The sequence below is a fragment of the Melitaea cinxia genome, chromosome 18 (assembly GCF_905220565.1).
Source record: "Melitaea cinxia chromosome 18, ilMelCinx1.1, whole genome shotgun sequence".
Taxonomy (NCBI): Eukaryota; Metazoa; Arthropoda; class Insecta; order Lepidoptera; family Nymphalidae; genus Melitaea; species Melitaea cinxia.
This window is the reverse complement of record NC_059411.1, coordinates 10996756-11021608: the sequence shown is the minus strand read 5'-3', so window position 1 is coordinate 11021608 and position 24853 is coordinate 10996756. Positions and strand designations below refer to the sequence as shown.

The 24853-nt window shown below is 32.0% G+C and overlaps 1 protein-coding gene and 1 long non-coding RNA gene across 2 annotated transcripts in view; one reads left to right on the top strand and one right to left on the bottom strand.

The window, feature by feature from the left end:
• Positions 1-1220: 1220 nt before the first annotated feature.
• Positions 1221-15915, top strand: LOC123662208. Its single transcript, XR_006744453.1, has 3 exons — positions 1221-1287; positions 2422-2424; positions 15904-15915. It is a non-coding gene; the product is annotated as an uncharacterized LOC123662208 (long non-coding RNA).
• Positions 9712-24853, bottom strand: part of LOC123662203 (protein doublesex) — a 70909-nt gene continuing 55767 nt past the window's right edge. Inside the window, exons 2-4 of the mRNA XM_045597083.1 lie at positions 18955-19098; positions 14616-14697; positions 9712-9858 (exon numbers count right to left, since the gene is read on the bottom strand). Coding sequence (XP_045453039.1) covers positions 9789-9858; positions 14616-14697; positions 18955-19098 — 296 coding nt within the window. The 3' untranslated portion in view covers positions 9712-9788. The remainder of the gene's footprint in view (positions 9859-14615; positions 14698-18954; positions 19099-24853) is intronic.

The window sequence follows — 24853 nt, the reverse complement described above, 5'->3', positions numbered from 1 at the left end:
AAATTTCTTGTTAAGCATGAAATGAGTTGCTAAAAGCATGGTTAACTACTTAATTTAATCATACTGTCAGTTGACATAACTGTCAAATTTGACTCTGGAATCGTATGTTAACCGCCATTTTGGGTTTCTGAAACGCGAATTAAGCTATAATCATTGATCAGACGTCTGTCAAATACTCGGTCCACTAATCGGTGTATATCGGCGAATTAACTTAAGGAAAACAATTATTTTCTACGTGAAACTACATTTTGGTTCTTTAAAGGTATATAAAACATATTTATAACCAAGTTTTATATATGTAATGTATGTTTTATCTTATAATAGTCTACATTTTGGTCTTGATAAACTAAAATTTTTTGTTCTTTGTTGTAGCTTACACAGATGTCTATTATTATTACGAAGAAGATACTGCTCAAAGTTCAATAATAAATAAAAACACTTCAGTTCGGTCATCTCTATTATTGACACATTTTAATCGTTAAGTTTTAAATTTGATTACTAACAATATATAAATAATAGGGAATTTAAAAGAAAAGGTCATAAAAATATATATCTAAATATACATTTATAGGAACTATTAAAAAAATACTTATAATTACTTAATAACTAAAATTTGAAACAAGCTATTATAATTATAATTACTTTATCATATTTTCATCTTACTATTTTCTACTAATGTTTTTTTTTTTAAATCAGTCTACAATATTCTGATAATTTTTTTTTTTTTTTCTAAAGATGCTCTTCGTCTTATTTTCATGATATTGTTTTTTTTTTTTAAATAATAATAAATAAATAAATATCTTATAACATACATTTTTTATAAATATACAAAGAAATAATAGATATATAAATATATAAATACAAATATTACACCCAGACTCAGACGGGAATCGAACCCGCAACCCGCGGAACAGAAAGCAGGGCCACTACAAACTGTGCCAACGGGCTAGTCAGTTATTGTTTTTAGGAACTATTTCCTTTTATTGTATCTTCCTTAGATGTTTATATGGTGCTTTATTAGATGTTTGAGTATTATCATATGTATTAAATAACATCACAACTAACAATTTCTGTAGGTTTTGATACATCACAAATATATAAAATAATATTTAATTATGTTACATGACCACATGTTACAAAACGAATGTCAAATCAAACTAATCGAGGACTAGCTAATTTTGCTGTGAATGACGTATCAGCAACTCCAATTGATTTGACATCCGTTTTAAATCTAACAGCCGTTTAGTAGACCTATACTTTGACAAACGTTTCAGAAACCGGGCGTAAGTGTTAAACTCTGTCAGGTTCGACCACTACATGCACGTGTGCACGGCTAAACAGAGGCTTGCGCAAAATTAATACTTTGACTTGAGTAAATATTACATTGACGTGTTTGACTTTTAACTTTGTTTGGCATTTTAAAACCATTAGGGCGATAATACCTTATTATTATAAAATAAACTTTAATTATTATAGTGCTACTTGTAATTATGGTATCTACCATTTATGGATTACCAAATTAATTAATCTGCATAATTTAAAATTAACGTTTTGCAGCATCTTAGCGGTAGGAAAGAATGAGTATCAAAGTTAAAGTATGATTTAGTTAAAACAGTAATATGATAGAACACCTAAGTATTTAAATATCATCGTACTGAACATTAAAACTGTGATAGGCTTTTAAGTTTTATAAATAAATAAAAAACATATAATTTATTCCATCATACGTCCTAACTAACCAAAACAAAACAAGTAATTAAAAGCAGTTTTTTAACAATAAATAATATTGAAAAAAAAAAAATCGGATTTAATCGCGGTTTAATAAGTTTTTTTAATGCCCGACGTTTCGAATACTTTACAGCAACTATGGTCACGGGAGGACTGGAATAAATAATAACGCATAAATAAACGTTATTTGTCGGTAAAACGTATCTTAATAAGTTTATTAATTACCTATCACTAAATAGCCCTTTATACGGTCAATTCTCTTCGCTATTTATATTAAACTTTGATCATTAACATAAAACAGTCGTATAAAAGTTGTAAAATATCTCAAGCTATACAGTTTTCTGGGAACACCTATGCTACTTCTGAGCCGTTCGCATAAAATTAGTCACAGCAAAATAAGCAATGGAAGCGCTAAAGCCCTTCGAGCTATTCACCGACTACAGTCGTAAAACGTTATCTGTCCCTTTCGTAATGGACGTAGGAAAGAGATGTAAGATCGGTCGCAACATTGTAACCGAACAACCCATGTCAATACCGGAATAAAATCGTAATGTGGCGTGCTTTACGCGAAATACTTCCCACTATTGAATGTTTTTTAAAAGATTTATTTTAGCGTCATTATTTTATTATTTTTATTGATTTTGTTATTTTTATGTATTAAAAGGAAATAATTATTACTTTTATTTTTAAAAGATGGTCTTTTTAATATTATAATACATAACACTATAGCACTATATATTTTGTATAAAATAAAGCTTAATGTTTTGAAATTAAGCATAGTTATATATATATATAGGGTGCAATGTGCAACCTCTTCCAGACTAACCAATGGTGAAAACCTCATATAATAACAAGCCTTTGCATCAGCTATCACAGCAGCCTTTCGCAGTCCACTACTGGACATATGCCTCCACAAGTTCACGCCAAAAATGGCGTGGACTCATGTGTTTTGCCAATAGTCACCACGCTGGGCAGGCGGGTTGGTGACCGCAGGGCTGGCTTTGTCATATCGAAGACGCTGCTGCCCGTCTTCGGCCTGTGTATTTCAAAGAATCAGCTATAATATAATAAATAAATTTCATTATATTATAGACGTAGACAAATGATAAATACATTTTCTATCTTACTTTGGGGGTCATCCATAAATTACGTCACACTTTGGGGGGGGGGGGGCGGAAGTGCGTCCATGAAGTATGATATTACGTATCGAGGTGCGACGGGGTCCAAATTTTTGTTACATATTATACATAATTGTTAGTATTAAGATAATTTTATTTTTCATACTGATGTTGGCATGATGATCATTTTATTGAAAAACAATTTAAAAGGTAATAAAATAGTGTCGACAGTGATGTTTTTATTTCATTAATAAAATAAATCACACTAGCTATAAATGTGACCATCTGTGACAAGAACGGGGGAAAGTTCAAAAAATCGTAAAATTCCTGCGACGTAGTTTAAAGAATCGCAAACGCATAGCCAACCGTACCTTCAGCGTGACCGTACTCCTAGGGGGATTCCCCAGGAGCTCTGATCACCTTACTCACTACAGGAACACAAAACTGCTTAAAAGCAGTGTTATTTAGTTGTGATCTTATGTAAGGTTCAGGTACAGATTTTAAGCATGATATTTACTGTTGTACCATTCTCAGTTAAATGATGTAACAATTTCCTGTATTTTCTTTTGAAAAATTGTTTATACAGGTTTTGTAAGCGATCCCTTTAAAGTTATCTAGTAATAACAGAACGGTGTAGTACGCTTAGGGCTTCAAGCCGATTAACGACCTTAATGCGACAAGACAGAGACAATGTTTTGATCGCCCTGAACGCGATTAATGTCGGGTACTGTTTTCAGAAATCTTTTAATATATTTTTTTTTGTAACTAACAATTTCAAGGAAATTTTAATTATGTTAAATTTTAATGTAATTATTTGTTAACCCTAGTGTTGTAAATGTCTTCATATTGGAATAAATGGTGTTGTGAAATTGATAAATATATCAAGCATATACTTTCACATATCCCAAAATTATATCGTTTACACGCAGCACATGATGAATTTTAATTACATCGAGCTTTAACTATTAGACCGACGCAATTTATAAAAGAAATTTAAAATTGATTAAAATTAAGTGCAATATTTAATCCGTTGTTTCAAAAAATTTCAGAATGGACCCTTTTTCATAAAATTAATTAATATTATAGTGACAAATTAGTTTGACTTATAAGTCTTGAACCTATTAATTTCACCGTGAGTTTTAGTATTGATACATAATAACATTCTTTTATTTGTTTATATATACGTATGTGCTTATGGACCACCCATCATATTATGCTATTTTATGTGACAGACCTCCCTAGTCGACCCTATAAAACGAATATTGTCTACAAAGTCGTTTTAATGGTCTAACAAACGTTTCTAGATTATGGGGGCTACGGGTAATCAGTTTTGTGGTTTAAAACAAGCAAAATAACTAAAATTATCGGTACCATTCTTTGTCTATTGGTAGATATTGCAACTTTTACGATACCACGGAACGTAATTGAAAATAAACCCTTTACGATTGGAGTATAGGCAAAAATAAACCTTATTATAAGGAACGACGATTCATTTTTCAATTTATACAATAATGTAAATGAATATGAGGAGCGACTTAGTAGAGCAGAGTTTATTGGTATGACTAAATTTTCAGCTTTGGTGAAATGTAATGAATTGCTCACTTATGCTAATGAAACGTTTGGCTGCATAAGATTTGAGGACGAAACTGAATAAACTTGCTTGAAACTGACAGTTTATATAATAAATATATCTATACATTAATACGTGAAGCAAAAACTTTGTACCCCTTTTTACGAAAATATGATGAGTATGAAATTTTGCACACTTATACTTAGTTTACATATATAGAGAAGAAGTGCAGATGCTCTTTTTTTTTAATTAAGCATATAAGTACATCAGATCAATAAAAAAAAATTACACATATTACCATGTATTTGACACACACACGCTTATAATTATACTTTTTTGTTAATTGTCAAAGTCTGTAGTCAAATTGATTTTTTATTTTTTAAAAATGGTTCTTTATTTTCATTATTTTTTGGTTTTCTTTAATTTAAATTTGTAATTATGGTCGAATTTCGACCTCTGGGCGACTACTTTTTTATTTCACAAAGACGTCTAGTAATATTGAAGTACTCTAATAACTACCAGATGATTATGACAAGCTAAGATGACAGCTTTAAGTGCTTGCTATCCTAGACATCATGGCGCGACTTACAGGAAAAAAGAATAATTAGCTTATATTAGATTAGATATAGGCTAGACGATGTATTTTTAAAAATACTAATGTTTTTTAGAGGCGTTCAAGAAACTTCTTTTAATTTCAAATTTTTTTTTAATTATTTTCCTACGTTTATTTTCTTTTCTAAAGTAGAAAATACAAAACGAATAGTTTCATAAGACCGAAATAACAAGTTAAGTTTGGTCACTTCACTATGTACCTTACGCTTTAGCCTATAATATCCCACAGCTGGGCATAGGCCTCTTTCCCCATGTAGGAAAAGGATCAGAGCCTAATCCAACACGCTGCTCCAATGCGGATTGGAGGATATATTAAACCCTGCTTTGAGTAACGATCGCTATCAGTTGTACATGATAACAACCGGGACCAAGCGCTTAACGTCCCGACTAGAAAAAAGGTCAGGCTCAACCAGATCATGTATCTGGACCAGATCAGGATAGAATGAGGCATGCCAGATCCGACAAACTCTATCAGGACCAGGTCTGGTACAGACAAGGATAGCCTGATATAACATATAATCGAGTATGGTAAGGCATACTGGATCAGGACCCAGTCTGGTCCAGATAAGGATAGCCTGATGCAAAATATAATCGAGTATGGTAAGGCATACCGAATCAGGATCCAATCCGGTCCAGATCAGGATAGCCTAATGTAAAAGATTATCAAGTATGGTAAGGCATACTGGATCAGGACCCGGTCCGGTCCAGATCAGAATAGCCTGAAAGAAATTACGCGAACTGAGCCTGAATTGCGCTATCAATGTTCTTAAGCGCACTTAGTATATATACAGTTATCAGGACAGTCTAGCAGGGAGTCCATTTCGACACAGTGGAGCAGTCGAAAGTAGTAAGAAGCAGTTAATTAGTAGTTAATTATTAGAAGTTAATAAATAAAATTTAATTAATAACAATAGTTAATTAATAATATAAAAATAAATAAAAATAATTGATATTTAAAGTAAAAACATAAATAATAATACTTTGGCAAAAATAAACGGCAATAAATAATGTTAAGTAACATATTTATAATATCAATTCGCTTTTTTTATTAAACAATTTCTTCAAGAATATACATTCGTGTTTTTTAAAAGGACTGGATCGAACCGGCTGATCAGGATGAGATGAGATTTCCCGATCTGCACCCGATCAGGAAATCTCATCTCATCCTGATCAGGTCCAGAAATATCTTCTGCGTTACATACCTTATCCGGTCCAGATCAGGCTTGCCCGGTCTGGTGTTTCTAAGGAACACAAAAAAATTTCTACTCGGGGTGCTCTCCGAGATACGGTTTTCACGGTCAAGTTTGGTCAACATTACCAAACTTAACAATGTCATACAACCTTTTGAATACACAAATAGTAAACGGTCTGTCTTTAGTTCTAAGACACAAAAGAAAATTCAAACAGTAGTGTATATTCTATTGACACCTCGCATATCTATATACATAGATATAAAAATGTTGACCTATTCTCATTGATATACTTTCAATAATAAATTCAGATAATTTATTTGTTATTCAATTAATTGGCAAAATTTAATTGGCAAAATAGAATATAAATGCGATAACCGACGTTGACATAAAGACATTGTAACGACAGCTCGCTAAAAATAAATAACAACATATTAGATATATATATTCATGGACTGATTTTATACATACGAGAGAGAGAAAATTACTTTATCTTAAAATATAAGTCTTTAGAGCTTCCCGGTCTCTACGACTCTTTTGATTCTATGGGGTTAACGTGATTTTTATTTTGAAACAATTGATATTGAGTCACCCGCGACCGTGGCGCCTGCAACGTCGCCGAAATATCGCGATAAATCTCGTAGCATTAAAAGTGCTTATTTTTGTTATGAAAAAAAGTGACTCCTTATATAGCCATACCTTTGGCATTTAATTTTTTATTTCTAATTAATAAAATGTGTGCATCAAATGTCAATTAAAAATTTATGTGTGTGTATTTTTTTGTAGTTAACGGTCGTATGTTTTGACGTTAATTAAATAATGGTTACCTTTAACCGTCATTTTAAACGAGCGTTCATTCAACCTAAACTATGATCGTTCATTAAATTATAACTACTACTACTACTACCTATATCCCGATTACAATAAAATTAACATATTTTTATTATTTAAAAAATTGTAAAATTAATTGATAATAAATTATTTGGACAATAACAAAATTCACAATACGTTAGTTAACACATTTATAAATTTTTGTTCTTATTTTCACAATTATTTTAGGCTTTTGTACTTCCTAATGGCATTAAAGTTTAAATGGCATTAGTTCAAAATATTTGAGTTATAAATATATTTTTATTTTTTTATTAACTTGGCATATTGTAAAGCATTTCTATTACAAATGAAATGGTCAAACTGAAATCGTTTCCAAATTAATGATTTTTATTATTTCCAAGAATTTAGTACGACGCACAATGAAATATACTTTAGAAAAGAATATATGTTACAACCAACATAATTGCAATTTTTATTACTTCTGCGAATCGACGTATAAAATACAATTTGCCTACACATTATTGACTTTTTACAGCGCATGCCATTACGAGGATTCCTTTGCATTTTTACAATCTATAATTATATATTATAAGCAGTAAAAGATCCAGGTTATAGTCCGCTGAAACGTAAGGCGGTCAGATTGCTAATATATTTCTTTTGGTTTGTTTTTATTAACATTTGTAAAATTTATAGAGTTGTTATTCTCCTGTTAAGAGACGTAGATTTCTACGTTATTATATCGTATAAAACCTCCTTCGTAAAATTTAATAGAAGAGGTAGTATATAAACTTAAAAATTGCCTTAAAAAGTTTTCATAAGAACATTAAGGTATATACCTTGTAAGTGAATAGAGATATAAATGATACAATTTATAACAGCATGCAAGACATTCATCACCATTCAAAAGACCTAACAACGCTTCGACACGGCGTAATTAACTCTAGTTTTATATAAACATATTTAAAGGCTTTTAAATGGTGACGTAATTTATATAGGGGAACACCGGGCAAGACGGGGTGGTGGGCAAGACGGGGCATCGGGCTTTTTAGGTGATTTAAATTGATCAATCTCATTCGCTCTGCCATCTCGCTACTTGCCGCCACGACAGCTCTTAGTCACACGAGTACTAACACGGCAGCTATTCATTTGTTTTAGTTATCGTCGAAAAGTAGATTTCGTTTGTTCGTATTAAAATTTCTTATATGTACGTTTCATAGTGCATGAAACTTGTATTTGGTGAATTTTAAGCGGCACCTCGGTTAATCCTATCTACAGTACATTGCAGTAACAGGTAATAACTTGTTTTGTTGTGAAACATTATTCAATTTTTTTTTGTTTGAATATTAATTTTGAAACGAATCAACGGGCAAGATGGGGTATCTGATACCCCATATTGCCTGACACGATTTTGATTATTTATATTTTTTTTATATATTGTTTTAGGATGGTTTATATTTAAAAAAAGTCATATATGTTTATAAAAGAAACTCAGGAAGAGGAACGATGAACGGTCAAGGGAAGCACTGAATAAGGCGATAGAAGTTGTTTTGAAGCGAGAAATGGGATATATGTTGGCTGCAAAAATTTTCTTAGTCTCACAAACTACACTGGAATGAAAGCTAAAAAAGGCTAAAAAAGAATGTAAAGATACCTTTGGGTACCAGTATTTTCGCAAAAAGAAGAAGAGGATGAGCTTGATGGATTATTTACTAGACATAGAAATCGGGTTTTTTTTTTAAACTGTAGATACTGTGGCAGCACCTCTTACAACAACAGCAACGAGCACTGCAGTTGTTGTTACAGATCCTGCTACTTCAACAGTTGTGACAACTAGTACAACTGAAATTAACACATATTTAAATTTGAGTCCTTCCCCTAGATTTTATTATTGGCATAATTTAGTGCATTAGCCAGCCCAAAGCAACTATTGCCTCCAGTGATCAAGAAGACATTAAAAGTGACGAAAAAACGCGGTAAAACTACTATCATAACCTCTTCACCCTATAAACAGAAGTTGTTAAGAGTTAAGTTAGAAGAATTTATTAAAAAAAAAATGTGACAGAAAAGTTTAAAAAAGCAAAACAAGGAAATCAGACAGAGAAAAAAGGAAGAGAAACAAAACCTATTTCAAGACTAAAGCCACAAATAAATATAATCCAAAGAAACGTATTAGACAAGTCGTCTTCTGAAAAGAGTGATGTTGAAACCGAAAACACTCCATGCCTATATTCTACAGGGTTATTTTTCGACTCCAAGAAAGGTTGGATTGCTTATTCTTCTTGTGGTAAATGGTTACATTATGGCTGCGCAGGAGTGGATGATAATGATGCCGAAGCAACATTCATTTGCGAGTTCTGCACTCCTGAATAGTCGAGAGAATGGCTATACCCCATCTTGCCCATTAGGCCCACCCCATCTTACCCGACCTATCGGGCATGATGGGGTGATATGTCATATTTGACATTTTGTTATATTATTAACAATTCTATGGTGCTGTGTTCCTGATTTAAATTTAATATGTAAGATTGATAACTACAAGCCTGATTAAGAATAAATATGATTATGAAACCATGAACCCCTACGATTTCTGGAGCTTTAAACCTTAACTACCCCATCTTGCCCGGTGTTCCCCTACTAAGAAAACTCACCCGACTTTGTCCCGGCGGTGAAAACATATCGTTCGACATTCGCATAGCACAGCACGCGTCCACATAATAACCGCACTTGTATTACTAAGTATCATTCGCAAAACAACTTCATCGACGACGAAAGTACACCACTTATATTATTTATTTCGCTCAGCATTTTCCTACGAAAAAAGAAAACAACACTGTATAAATACATCGACAACACTAGCACAACACCCGCGTATCGAACGCTTGTCACTGAGATCTTTTAACTTTTTATTAAATTTCAAACTTTTCCACCTTCGTCCGGTCACTGCAAAGTGGAAATCACTACTGGTTAGTATGTTTACTGAATTAGCTGAGTTAAACATTTCTTTTATCGACATGTGTAAGCAATATTGTTGTATGTGTAACAATGTATGTTTATTGTGACAATGATTGGTGTATAAGAGCAGAGGAAACTGTGTGAATTAATGTTTTCGTTGTACATGATTTATGAATATTTATTGATGCAATTACGTTAAACATTAACAAATATGTATTATCTCTCATTGTTGTTAATTTCGCAAAAGAGGTTCTATATATTAATTTTAATGAAAAAAAAAATAAGAAATAATTACAACTGGCAAAATTATTACTTTACCTGATTGTTATATAATACAAATCATTTAGTATAGTTTTTTTTATGTCAAGTAAAATTTTAGTTTAGAAACAAAAATCAAACGCATAAGAGGTAAAATTTAGAAATTTTATGTCAATTATATTATATTTTTTATCAAAAATATGAGTATCGGAACCCAAAGGAAGTTCTATTTTTAAAACTTAAAGTTGGTCACTTTTCAAAGCAAACATTAAACTTTAAAGTCTAATTACAAACCCTTACATAAATATATTTGAAATCGATTTCAACATAATTTATGATGAAATAGTACCTATCGCAATTATAATACGGTAATTATATATCGGTAAATAACAAATGATTTGTGACCACCTGCGCACTAAAAGTGTAATTGTGTTTTATATTTATCGTAACAATACATTAATAAAAGCTGGTGAACATAATTTAAATTTAAAAAGTATATATTTTTCCTGTTTGATTTATTAAGTAGTCTGTAATTTAAATGTACTGGTTATAAAAGACATATGAAAAAAAAACGTACTTTAAGATACTAGTATTTTTGTTTAAGCATCACAGCATTTTAAGGTTAGGTAAGGTTTATTACCAGTTTGGTATTATGGCATGTGTAGTCAATTTCATCGTTTTATCATCATTTCAGCCTATTGCAGTCCACTGCTGGACATAGGCCTCCATAAGTTCGCGCCAAAAATGCGTGAACTCATGTGTGTTGCCCATAGTCCTTCAAAAGAGTCATCGCTGAGGCAAAAGCGGAGTACGTGGGCAGAATTGGGGAGAGATTGGTTCGACTTCCTTCGGGAACTCGTGCATTCTGGTCACTCGCCAAAGCTGTCCAAGGGAATTTTTGTAAGCCATCCCTACCATCATTGCACATGAGGGACGGCTCGTTGGCCCACAACGCGAAGGAAAAAGCCGATCTTTTAGGCTCTCTTTTTGCTTCCAACTCGACTTTGGATGATAGGGGAAAAATACCACCGACGATCCCTCGGTGTGATACTATAATGCCGGAAATAGTTTTCCAACAGAGCTCCGTACGCAAAGCCCTTTTTTCGTTGGACGTCAATAAGTCGAGTGGGGCCGATGGCATCCCTCCGTTAGTGCTACGAACTTGTGCTCCTGAGTTGGCACCCGTCCTTACGCGTCTTTTCCGGCACTCTTATTCGTTAGGCGTTGTCCCACGTTCGTGGAAGATGGCCTTGGTGCACCCGATCCCTAAGAAAGGGGACCGCTCAGATCCGTCCAATTATAGACCAATTGCTATAACTTCCTTGTTTTCAAAGATTATGGAATCCATAATCAACTGCCAGCTCCGGCGGTATTTGGAGGATCACCAGCTGATTAGCGATCGCCAATATGGCTTTCAACGGAGTCGCTCGGCTGGTGATCTTCTAATATTCTTAACTCAGCGATGGGCGGAGGCAGTCGAGAGCAAGGGAGAAGCGCTGGCGGTCAGTTTGGACATAGCGAAGGCCTTTGATCGGGTGTGGCATAGGGCACTTCTAACAAAGCTACCATCCTATGGGCTTCCCGAGAAATTATGTAAATGGATCACCAGTTTTTTGGCAGACAGGAACATCAAGGTCGTTGTTGATGGTGCATGCTCGGACCTCAAGTCTGTCAATGCTGGCGTTCCCCAAGGCTGTGTACTATCACCTACCTTGTTCCTTCTGCACATCAATGACCTGTTACAAACAAGTGGCATTCATTGTTATGCGGACGACAGCACCGGGGACGCCTTATACACAGGCCGTCCTAATATTTCTCGGGAACGAGTCGATGAGTGTCGGAACAAACTTGTGTCTGAAATCGAGTCTCTTTTAGCCAAAGTCTCGCAATGGGGACGACATAATCTAGTCCAGTTTAACCCTAATAAGACACAAGTTTGCGCGTTTACCGCAAAAAAAATCACCCTTCGTCGTTCCTCTTAAGTTTGAAGGCACTCCCTTAACAGCCTCGGCCAGTATTGGGATACTTGGCGTCGACATATCGAGCAATGTGCAATTTCGTGGTCATCTGGAAGGAAAGGCTAAACTAGCCTCGAAGAAACTTAGTGTGCTCAGTAGGGCGAAGCAGTATTTCATGCCTTGCCACCGCCTACAATTATATAAGGCACAGATCCGGCCCCACATGGAATACTGCTCTCACCTATGGGCTGGAGCGCCCCAGTACCAGCTCCTTCCATTTGACCGTGTTCAACGCCGAGCGGCTCGAATCGTTGGCGACAAGATTCTCTCCGATCGGCTCGATTCTTTGGCACTGCGTAGAGATGTCGGGTCACTCTGCATCTTCTACCGTATTTACCACGGGGAGTGTTCTGAGGAATTGTTCGGACTTATGCCTGCAGCAGAATTCCACCACCGGACATCGCGTCGAAATTCAAAATTTCACCCACATCACCTCGATGTCTGGAAGTCTACGACAGCTCGATTCTTGCGCCATTTTCTGCCACGCACGACCCCTCTGTGGAACCAGCTGCCACCTACGGTATTTCCGAAACAATACGACCTAGGGACCTTCAAAAGAAGAGCATATTCCTTTTTGAAAGGCCGGCAACGCGCCTGCTAATATTTTATGTAGCGGGTGTCTGTGGATGTTGTTTTTCACTTACCATCAGGTGAGACAACTGTCCGTTTGCCCCCTCTTCTATAAAAAAAAAAAAAAAAAAAAAAATAGTCACCACGCTGGGCAGGCGGGTTGGTGACCGTGTAGTCAATTTGGAATATTGCAAATTATATGCACAATTAGTGAACACACTTTTTATTTAGTATTTTTTGTCTTATAGTTAGTTCACACCATTTTTGGTGTGTATGTGTGTGTGTGATATGAAAAAAAAAATTAAAAAAATTTGAATTGAATGAATTTAAGTAAAATTAATATATCAGTAGCTGTCTGAAAAGTCCGCCATAAATGGAACCTAAGAAGCAAGAAGTTATTGCAGTATGGAAATATAAGGATGTCAAACGGCAAAGATGGTTACGTCATACCTGTGAATACGGATGGGTATGGTGCTAAAGATAGGATTAGGAATAGAGAGAGAACAAAAAAGTGGGAATGGAGTCACAGATGACAGCTGACATAATGACTTATAAATGCCTCAAACTCGAGCTTCAGAAGGATAAGTCTGTAAACGCACAGAACAAACCCAGTGACCCCAGAACAGATTGTTCTGAGTCAGAGCTTCGTAAAAATAAGTCTTCAGATGCTGCTTGCAACTGTAACAAGCAGATGTTTTTTTGAAAAATGATTTATGCAGTAAAATCGATGGATGGAATATTCATACACTTTTATGGGATAATAGGGATTTACATTCTTTGCTACCATTAACAAACAAGCTGTATAGTTATTTACTATTCTGCACCAAATATGGTAAGAAGAACTCTTAAAGGATAACATTTAGTTACGTCTGTGATAAAGTCACTTGAAAATCTTGGATACATTTATGTTATACCACTAGGGTGACAACCTATTGTACAGTCCGCCTAGTGGTAAACGATTGCCATAAACGTGTTTGATAACCTATCCCTACTGCTAGCACAGGGCATTTTTAGGAGCTCTGTATAGGTATTTCTTATGGTACGGCTCTACATTTGAGCAAATTATATCACACGATATAATACCATAGAAATAAAGTCCTGAGACTCATACACGTATAAGGTAAATACAAAAAAGGATTATTGAGGATCAAAATTGAAAACTAAATAAAAAATTATAATAAGATGGAAAGAAAGAAATGTGTTTATAAGAACAAGTGTTCGGCTTAAAAATGTATAATTTTCACAGTATTGTATGGTTGAATGAAACATTTAATATGCGTTATTTTTATACATTAATATTAATGTGTATGAATAATTTTATTTAAATATTCATTAATGTTATGCTCACACTGATATTTTGTAATAATTACGTAATTTACATATTTTATATTTAAATAATAATATTATTTATCTGTTGTCATTTATTGTAGAAATTATTATAACGGGAAATATTTAAAAGTTTTGAATGAAAAATTGATTTTGCGTTTTTAAAAACACTGTATAACTATATAAAAGATCTGTTATTGCAAGTATTTTATTTATTTTTTATTTCAAAGTTAAATTAATAAATGTATATATGTGTATCTACTCGTATTTGCGTGATATGTACGTGTATACATTTATGTTATGTTTATGATGTTTTATTATGAAGTCATTTTTCTCTAAAGTTATGTATGTGTGTATATGTATGTGTGTGTATGTATGTATCTGCGTGTGTTTGTGTGATTGTTGTTATTGAACAACTATATTACTGTATTAAAGTCCGTACTGGCGAGTCGAGTTCCGTAGCTCGTGACCATCAAAGATGTTCAAATTGTGTTTCCTCGCGTACTCGTTGATGATCATCTTCCCTGTGGACAAAAGTCTCGTATCGTTGTATTGTTAACATTCGCAGGGCGGGCGCAAGGCAAAGACAGAGCCTTAGAAATACATCAGTAATATAAATAAGAATAAAAGTCTTTTGCGCTTTAACTGTAATTGTAAAAAAGATTAATTATATCAATCTTCTTTTTCTTATACTATCAAAAAAAAACTTAAACTTTATAATAATAATAAGTAATAAAAAGTAAAAATACAGAAACTTATCGAAACATAAAAGTAAATTTGTTTACGGTACGAAATGTAAATTAACTTTTACGGTACAGAATGTCAACTGCACAACACAATTTATAAAAGTTTGATTCAATCACTCAAACCGGTACCGTGTGTGGAACATCACTATTAAAATACCGGACAGCTGGCGTTTACGACAAATTGATAAATTATGCAAAATGTCAGGTAGCGGGGAAGGTGTGCGGATTATTTAAATGTACCTTAAGGACGTTGAACGCGACAATACCTGCCAATATGTATTGACAGATTATTTTGTAAGAACAATATTAAAAAATCAGTTTTTTGATTGAGTATCTGCTAACTTTAAATTTATTAAAGACTAATATAATTACAATCTGTAAAATAACTATTCGAAGGCTCTTAATTACAAAGCTTACTTGGATAAGAATTTTTTAATTTGATTTTTTGGTTTTTTGGTGATTTAATATTCAAAATATGGGAACTCATATTTATTTAACTACATAACACAGACAAGTATATCAAAGTAAAAAAGTTCGATAAATATGAAAAAATAATTATAAATTTATCAATAACCTTCCAATTTAAATTTATATCTTAAATCCCATTTATTTCTTTATTTTTAACACCATTCCCAGTATTTTTGATATAATTAATAAATGCAATAAGCAGTATAGAATAATACATCAAATTGTTGAGTTGAAAATCATGATGAAAAAATATAAACTAAAGTAATAAATTTTCACACAAATTTAAAAATAAGACTTTTATTCTTAATTTATTATCATTGCAAAATTTTTTAAAACATACACTCGCAAAATGTTTACAATAATATGAAAAGTAGAATAGTTTATTTGTTACAGCGCGCTTTACTCAGGTGTTACCGGAAACAAAAATTTCGCTCGGTAGCTTGTTGAAAAAGATTACAAACTATTTAATATTTAAATTAGTGGCTTATTGAGTGAATATTTGAAAAGCTTTCCGAGTTGCGAACTTGACAGTAAATATTCATAATCATTGTATGTGAAAGAATATATCTCTATATTATACAATATACGAATATACAGATTATATATAACCTATTATCTAAACATACCATTGGACGGGTAACTCCAAAAGAAGTAACATTTGCGCCTTTAACAAACAATCTCTCCATTTTCAACATATAGTAAATAGTAAATACTATAAAAGAAACTCCCAATGTTATATAACGTGTAACATAACTTGTTAACTAAAATGTTATATAACATTGTTGCAACTATATTCATTTCAGTAGATGAACAAAAATATAAATAATTTTTAATCGCTTTCGTTCGCTGAGCAATAAAAAAGTTTACGAGATGGTGTTTTAGTTAAAATTAAAATTTGAATCATAATTTTTTATACCATTAATTTTAGTAATATATCTGTTTTCTAGCAAATTATAAATTAAAATTATTATTATAGTGTTATAGCGGTTTCCGAGCATAAAGGAAGTAGATGGCTAGTAGGTGCAGCAGGTTGATTGCAAGTAACTGTCGCTATTAAAATATATGAAATTTACATTCAAAGGTGTAATATTAAAAGAGGAAAAAAAAAGAGAAAAACATATACTTGATTATGGAAAAAACGATAGGGATTAAGAATATGAAGTAAAGTATTGGTCGAATGTTAACTATTATTTTTTTTTGTCTATCAATTTTTTTACTTAACTAGTCCACGAAAGTAGATAAATAACTTCATAGCATAATAATTTACATAAAAACTTATTTAAAAATAATATTGAATGTACTTTAGCTTACTTATATATAATATAAAATATACTTTGCATTTTTTTTTTGCTAATAAGTGGTTCTAAAATGTGGATTATAAACGGATAAATATTAACACTAGACAATAGTCTAGATATATTATACGTTTCAAGTAAAAATACCATAAAGTTATAATATACTTATTTAATATCTTTTGAAACAACGTGATAGTTCTATTTTTAAACTCAAAAGGCGGCAGTTTTATGCAAATGTGTGTAGTTATTAAAGTTTAAACGAGATAGTAATTGGGCTCACGAACCGAGCTCCACACAGACCCATTAGTTCTAGTATTTTATTAGCCAAAGTACAAACGTATTTATTTTATATACACATATCTATATGGTAGAGAAGCTACATACACGCTTAATCGTAGGAGCGTTTAATAGTCGCTTCACGATTTCTTAGCTTCGTTGTAGTCCAATGCTCACAATTTTGGAAGCTATTTTAAAAACAATTCCACTTATCAACAATTTAAATTTAATTTAATGTAGACTCACATGTAATAGGCTAGATTTTTTTTTAATAGGTATTTTTAAATAAATAATTTTAATAATTACACAAAATTACTTTTAAGAATTTACATTACAATAAATAGACTTGATTTGAAAAAATAACTTTATAATATTATTTACAGAGCGTTCGACTCTTAACTGCGTTCCTTGAAATGGGTTCTGTAGGGATTATAGATCACGTTCCACGTGAAAAAAATTCGTAGCGCATTTTCAAATTTGACTTCGTGTAAATAGACGAGCTGCTATGATAGACTCGTTCCGCATGATACCTTTCGTGAGTGCGTAAGCACGGCTATAATGTATAACAAAAACATTCTACAAGAAAAAGAATTCATTTCCATGTACGGTTCTTTAGTTGTATGCGGCAATTAGTATTAATATTTCACCTTATGGACATTTTTTAAGATTAAGATAATGAGCATTGGACGTTTATGCAGTACGTTGCCAGAGCAGCTCGCATATCAAGACAAAGTAAAATTTAATACAGTTTTAGGATTTTTTTCATGTAGGACGTAATCTATAACACATACAGGATCATTCATACAAAGGAACGCAGTTAGAAATCGAGAAAAATATGAATCCCTATCCTTTTCAATTTAATAGCGACAGTTTCAAATAATCAACCCACCAGGTGTTATGTTAATTTGCACGTTTAGTGCAAAAATAAAAGGTACCCGCCGTTAAGTTACACGCCTACGCGAATAAAACACCATCTTACTTAACAACACAGCGCAAAACGCAAGCGTCGCCGAACGCAATGAGATGAAATGAAGCTGTTACAGTTACACTATAATATAATTTCAAAGTAACAAAAAACTTTGCCTTTTATTTGCTCGTTATATTACTGTAATACTCGTGTTGTGTATATTACTTGCAAAAATTCTTGGAAACATCTTGTTGATTAAATATGCAGAGAATTTATTGAACACGAGCAATCTTGTTCAAATGAAGCTTTACATAGTTTTTCTGGGGTTTTTATTACTATACTACTCCACTAAGTATAAAACTGTATTAGACAGATTAAAATGGTTTATTACTCATATCAAGTATGATATACCTATTTGATGGATTTAAATCGTATTATATGTCAAAATATGTTGATGAGGATACAGTATTTTTAATCTGGATGCGGAATGTTTAAAAATTGGGGAATATACCAACATTTTACTACGAAAATAACAACTTTTATTAATAAATAGATCTTAGTTAACTAACTAATCAATTAATAATTTAATTTAAGTTTTGTCGTCTTCAGAAAATTTCCTAGAATATAAAAAATTACAAATCTATTATTGCGCCATTCAATAATTTAATTAAAGTCATAATAATTATATAACAAAAATGTTGTGTTTTTGTTTAATTATTACACAATTTAAAATAGAACAAATTATTCTGGTTAATACATTACTTCTCTCTTTTTCTCCTTAAAATAATGACTTAGATTGTAATGGAATAAATGTCATTATGATAGAAAAATTCTCTATTCTTTATAAGCTTCATTATCATCTCATTGCGTAAAGAACAAAAAACAAAAAAAATGACAAATCATTAAAAAATATTAAGTAGTAGGTACATATGCCTTCGTAATAGATATTTAAAAAACGTAATTAAGTTCAAAATCATAGTTTTCTAAATTGATTTTGATCTTAATTCATTTTATAAATCAACTCGTTTAATAATTATATTAGGGCTTCATTGCCTTATGTAATAGAAATAGGTAATGTAGAGCTCTTACCTTCATCTATTTTCCGCGACGCCTCCTCGAGGTCACTGCCCGCGTAGTTGAGGATGACCAGCACCAAGGGCATCATCTCCCACGAATAATGAAATTTTTCTAACAGCTTATGACAATTTTCCACTAAAGATTCAAGCGACACCGCTGTAACAAAAGAAAGAGTTATTGTTAGCGCTAGAAGTCTAGAACTTTATATTTTTACTAACAGGTATATACAGCAGGTGATATCCTGCTCAAAATCTGGAGCCTCCGGTCTGCGAAAGTACCTCGACCTTACTTTTTAGAAGATCACATATAAATAAAAGTGATCTCAAGTGGTGTTGTGGTTAGTTAGGTGGCCATAGCTCCCGGTGACAGTTGGGGATAGGGTCGGCAACTCGCTTGCAATGCTTCTGGTATTACGGGCGTTCATGGAGTACGGTAATCGCTCACCATCAGGTGGGTCGTACGCTTGTTTGCCGCAAGGGGAATGACTTTTACAGATATACAAATCTTGGTATCCGTTAAGTACTACCGAGAATTAAGTGTTTAACTTTTTGTTTTATTCTAAGAAGGTACTCAAGTTTCATTAGGCTACTTTGTTTGTAATTATGAAGTTAAATAATAACAAATGTAAAATGGCATATTTAAGTGCCACTCGGCCTCTTTATAAAGACATTTGATACATTTTGTAAATATTTATAGAGATACTTGTGATTCGACTAAATTACTAAACAATTCTTGTTACTTTTATTGTTATTTGTTCGTCCTTATAATAATTATAAGCATGTAAAACTTTACATACTTATAATTATAAGGACGAACATCGTAACACCGCTTTTTTTATGAATATATTGATTTTTTATACAAACATTAGAATAAAGAACATAAATTGTATTAATATATTTTTTATGCATACTTTTAAAAAAATATTAGCATTCGCACTCCTTCTCTATATAAATTATAAGTGTGCGAAATTCCATCCTCCTTCTTCTGCGCAATTTTCATAAAAAGTTTTTGCTGCACTATCTACATCTACATGATATAATAAATCCTACTAATATTATAAACGCGCAAGTTTGTGTGTATGGATGTTTGTTCCTCTTTCAGGCAAAAAATGCCGAATGGATTTTAATGAAAGTTTACAAATATATAGCTTATATATTAGAATAACACATTGCTATAACTTTTAAGGATAGTTTGATGTGTAGTAAAATAATACAATTCACAAATTGTCCAAAATATAACGATAATTGTCAAGTAAGTCGGAAAAAAAATCTGCCATCTGCGAGCTATTCTGGCGTGCGCTGCAAAACTGTAGAGTTTACACTATTTAATGTATATGAGAAATGTTTATCTTAATTAGTCCTACAAAAAAGTCCGCGACAGCATATATCTATCTTTTGGGTAAGCCATTATCAAAAAACAGTAAACCATAAATACAATTAAAAAAAAAAAAAAAAAAAAAAAAAATATATATATATATATATATATATATATATATATATATATATATATATATATATATATATATATATATATATATTTCTAATGCACGTTTGATAGTAACAAATTGATTTTTATGTCGCAGAACTAATTTTGATGAATTTTGGCATACAGATAGATATTGAGAAACCTGTACCTACCTACCCTACTAATCCTGCGCAGACAAATTCGCGGGTACCAGCTAGCCTAATAACTACGACTACACACAACAAATGAAAGTACACAAGCCTAAAGCCACCAATTGGCTATCTAAACCACAACCCATTTTCCTATTTGGTATAAGTTTTCTTTTATTATACGGGTACCAACAGTTGATACATGTGTTAGGTATATATACATACGTACATATTGTTATCGAGTACATAAAGTTATGGATACGGGCTATGTACCTAAGTACGAAAGTGTATGTATTAATTTTATAGTATAAAATACTTTTTTACTATTTTGTTCTATTTGAACTACGAGTATTTAGATCGCCATTGAAGTTTGAGTTATACAAATTTATATTTCTTTTAAATTGTATGTTTTTATGTGTGCAAGAAATATTCAAAATCAAAATGAAAAATTATTTTATTGTAATAATTAAAAATATATAAGTTTCAAAATTATTGTAGTTAATGGGGAGACACCATCGTTTCAAAATGTAGACTCAGTCAACTGTCACTTATTATAAGATCATTCATGTCTTGTATGAGTTTAAAGTAAAAATAGATATATTTTGTCAGTATTTGTTTATATTAGTAATACTATCTTCTAAATAATTGTGTTTGCTCGAAGAAAACGTCGGTTCAATACATCGACAAGTATGAGACACAAGACAATATAAGTAGACAAAAAAAATTAACAAACGCACTAGTTAACTGAGGTAGGGCACTGCAGGAATTTCCTGCTCAAAATATAGAGCAGCCCGACTGGGGTAGTACCTCGACCTTACAGAAGACCACAGCTAAATAATACTGTTTTTGTGTTCCTGTTGGTGATTAAGGTGACCAGAGCTCCTGGGGGGGGGATTGGGTATAGGGTCGGCAACGCGCTTGCGATGCTTCTGGTGTTGCAGGCGTCTATAAGCTACGGTAATCTCTTACCATCAGGTGAGTCGTACGCTTGTTTGCCGAACTAGTGATATATAAAAAAAAAAAACTAGTCCTCATTACGATTTTAGAGATTTTCCCTCGATTTCTCTGGGATTCCATCATGCCTGGTTTCCTTATCATGGTACCACCCTTGGGATATCTCCTTTCTAACAAAAAAAGATTTATCGAAATCGGTTCACAAACGACAAAGTATGTTCCCGAACATACATATACAGTAACCTCCTCCTTTTTTGAAGTCGGTTAAAAAAGGAAGTGGTTGTCAATTCGATTGTATTTTTAATGTATGTTACCTCAGAACTTTTGACTGGGTTACCGATTTCGATAGTTTATTTGTAATCGAAACGTACCTACTATGTGTCATGTGGTCCTATTTAAATTTAATTGAGATCTAACAAGCACTTTTCGAAATATACCTAATAATACGAACTTTACTTGACTATTTTTTCGTCGACCTACCTTGTATTACCGCGTAACCTTTCACTGGATGTACCGATTTTTATTATTCTTGTTTTAATCGAAAGCTGGTGCTTGTATTATAGGCCCATTTATTTTGTTCAAGATCTGATGACAACTTTCCGAGTGATCTTTGTAACGCGAATTTACTTTACTATTTTTTCGTCTACTTACGTTGTATTATTCGATGTAATTGTAGAGGGTTTTTTTCATTTGCGAGCGAGTAAACACGATTATATTTATATTTTTATTTGTACTAAACTTGACTGTAGGTACTGTACCCACATACCTATATAAAACTGTGAAAAACGACGCAATGCACTATTTCCTTTATTTTACTTACGTTTCACTGCAGTCGTTTTAGTGTTCGGATAGGGTTGTCAAACGGAGAAATTATATCAAACTTTTTTAAATGCTAAATAATTTTGACAATTATAACAATAAAAAAAACCTATTTTTATTTATAATTCCAAAATTGTATTTTGTTTATAATATTTATTACAGAAATATTGTATTAAGGAAGTATATTTAAAAGATGCTATTTTAAGAGAGCTCAAATTTCTTAGAAAAAAAAAATGTAATGTAATATAGCATTACTTAATAAGTTTCAAAATGGTACGTCGCCTAAGAATTATACGAAACATTTTTAGGTATATATAGACATAACAATAACAAACACGACAACGTAAAAATAGAATATTTTATTAAAGTCAAAAAATCTTTGCCTCTATTGCAGTAACTTTCTTTTGATACAAGTAGGAAAATTATTTCACTATTTTTTATTTGTAAAATAATATAGCATGACCCAGACAACCCTAGACTCTACATTTTACGACTACCGTTTCAGGATAACGGTATTTTGACGTGTTACTGTAACAGGTTTGATCAAAAGTTATCTCGTTTGGAGTTCACGTTATTAACAATTTGCACATTTATTGTGTAAATAAAAGTTTCCGTAGAAATGTTATATATAAATAAAATGAATCGCTAAATGTGCCACTTAACATAAAACTCGAGAATGGAATAATCATCTTTCTGTACATTCTCTATACATTGAAAACTAAGTCCTTTTAAAACTTCATTAATGCAAAAACATATCTAAGTAAGATAGTATTAAATATATTAGATAGATATTTTTAAAGTATAATATATAAGTCGGTTACAGTCATTAATTTCAGAATGGAAAGGAAGTTTGACGCGACGTCCAGAGTTTGGCAACACTCTCGTAAGACTGTCGCGCTAAGCTGTCAAGAGAACAAGACGTCGACGCGTCGTACTAATAAGAAGAAATTTGTGAAAGTCATTAAAATCAAGATTATGGCATTTACAGCATAGTTTATTTGCTCGATTATCCCATGGTTTCACCCACGTGACGTAGTTTGAATAATGTTCTGGTTCTTCGACATATATAATAAATAAATGAACATAATATATTAATGTTTTATTTTGAGAATTTTGCGTTTCTCTTAGAAATTTTTCATGAAGATGCTTATGAGCCTAAAAACGCTAATATATACATTTCTATTAATTTTATAAATGTCTTTGTGTCTCTGTTTGTTTAAACACGCATCATAGACAAAAAACTCCATGTAAATTTAAAAAATCTCTCTAAATATCCGGAAATGTTTAAAAAATCTCATTGACTAAACCATAAATTATATATATAATTGCTTATGCAGTTGTAACGAGTTCTTATTTCGTTAAAATCAGATCATTTGCTTCCTTTGTATATTGGTGTGTATAGTCATATTAACGTATTTTGCATTATTTTTCCTATCATCCAGGTTTTAATAAAAATACTAACCGAAGTATAGTAGGTAGTCGTTAACACATTATTTTTATTAAAAAGTTATATTCATAAAATTAAGAAATAAAGAAACAGACTTCGTTCTGTCTAAAGTTAATAGATTTGTTTTTAGTTTTTTGTATTAAAACCTTCCGTGGGCCATAAGAGACATACAAAAAAATAAATTAGCCGAATTGGTCGAGCCATTCTCGAGTTATGCGATTAAAACACACTTATTTCACAAGGCTTTATAAACCTTTCCTAAAGAAAAACAATAGTATATTGAGTGATAGTTTACAGCCTACAAGCGCTTACAAAGATGGCGGTTAAGTTAAGCTATTAAAGATAATAGCTGTCCTTACCGCGAGAGGTCAGTAATAAACGGTGCCTTTTCAAATTGTTAGGTTAATAGTCTTTGATGGGACTCGAGTGTGTGAAAGAGGTTTTATTGTTTTACAAAATGGCGTCTTTTGCTTCTTAATTTTATGTCATTTTTGTGTGAACTATTTTAATGGTGTCTGTCATATTGTATGTTATGTATTTATGACTGTAACATTTTTTACGCGGTTTCGTACGCGTGGAAATATTATTAATACGTGAAGCAAAAACTTTGTACCCCTTTTTACGAAAATTGCGCGGACAGAGGAGTATGAAATTTCGCACACTTTTAGTTTTTTTTTAAATGCATAAAAATATATTAAATCAATTAAAAAACATTACACACACTACAATGTGTTTGACACACACACACATATTACACTCTTTTGTTGATTGTCAGTCTGTAGTCAAATAAAAAAAAGGTTCTTTATTTTCATAATTTTTTGGTTTTCTTTAATTTAAATTTTTAATTGTGGTCGAATTTCGACCTCTGGGCGACCATTAGTAATATGTAAATACATTATTTTACCGAAATTTTAATTAACCTCATTCTCTAGGATACAATTGTCACTTACGTCATAGATTAATAAATTTTCATAAATTTATGAAAAAAATTTATGTCATATAAATATTCAGTTTGTGAAAATCAAATGAAATCTTTTCGGAAAAGGAAACCGTATCTTAAATTTTCTGGGATAAAAAG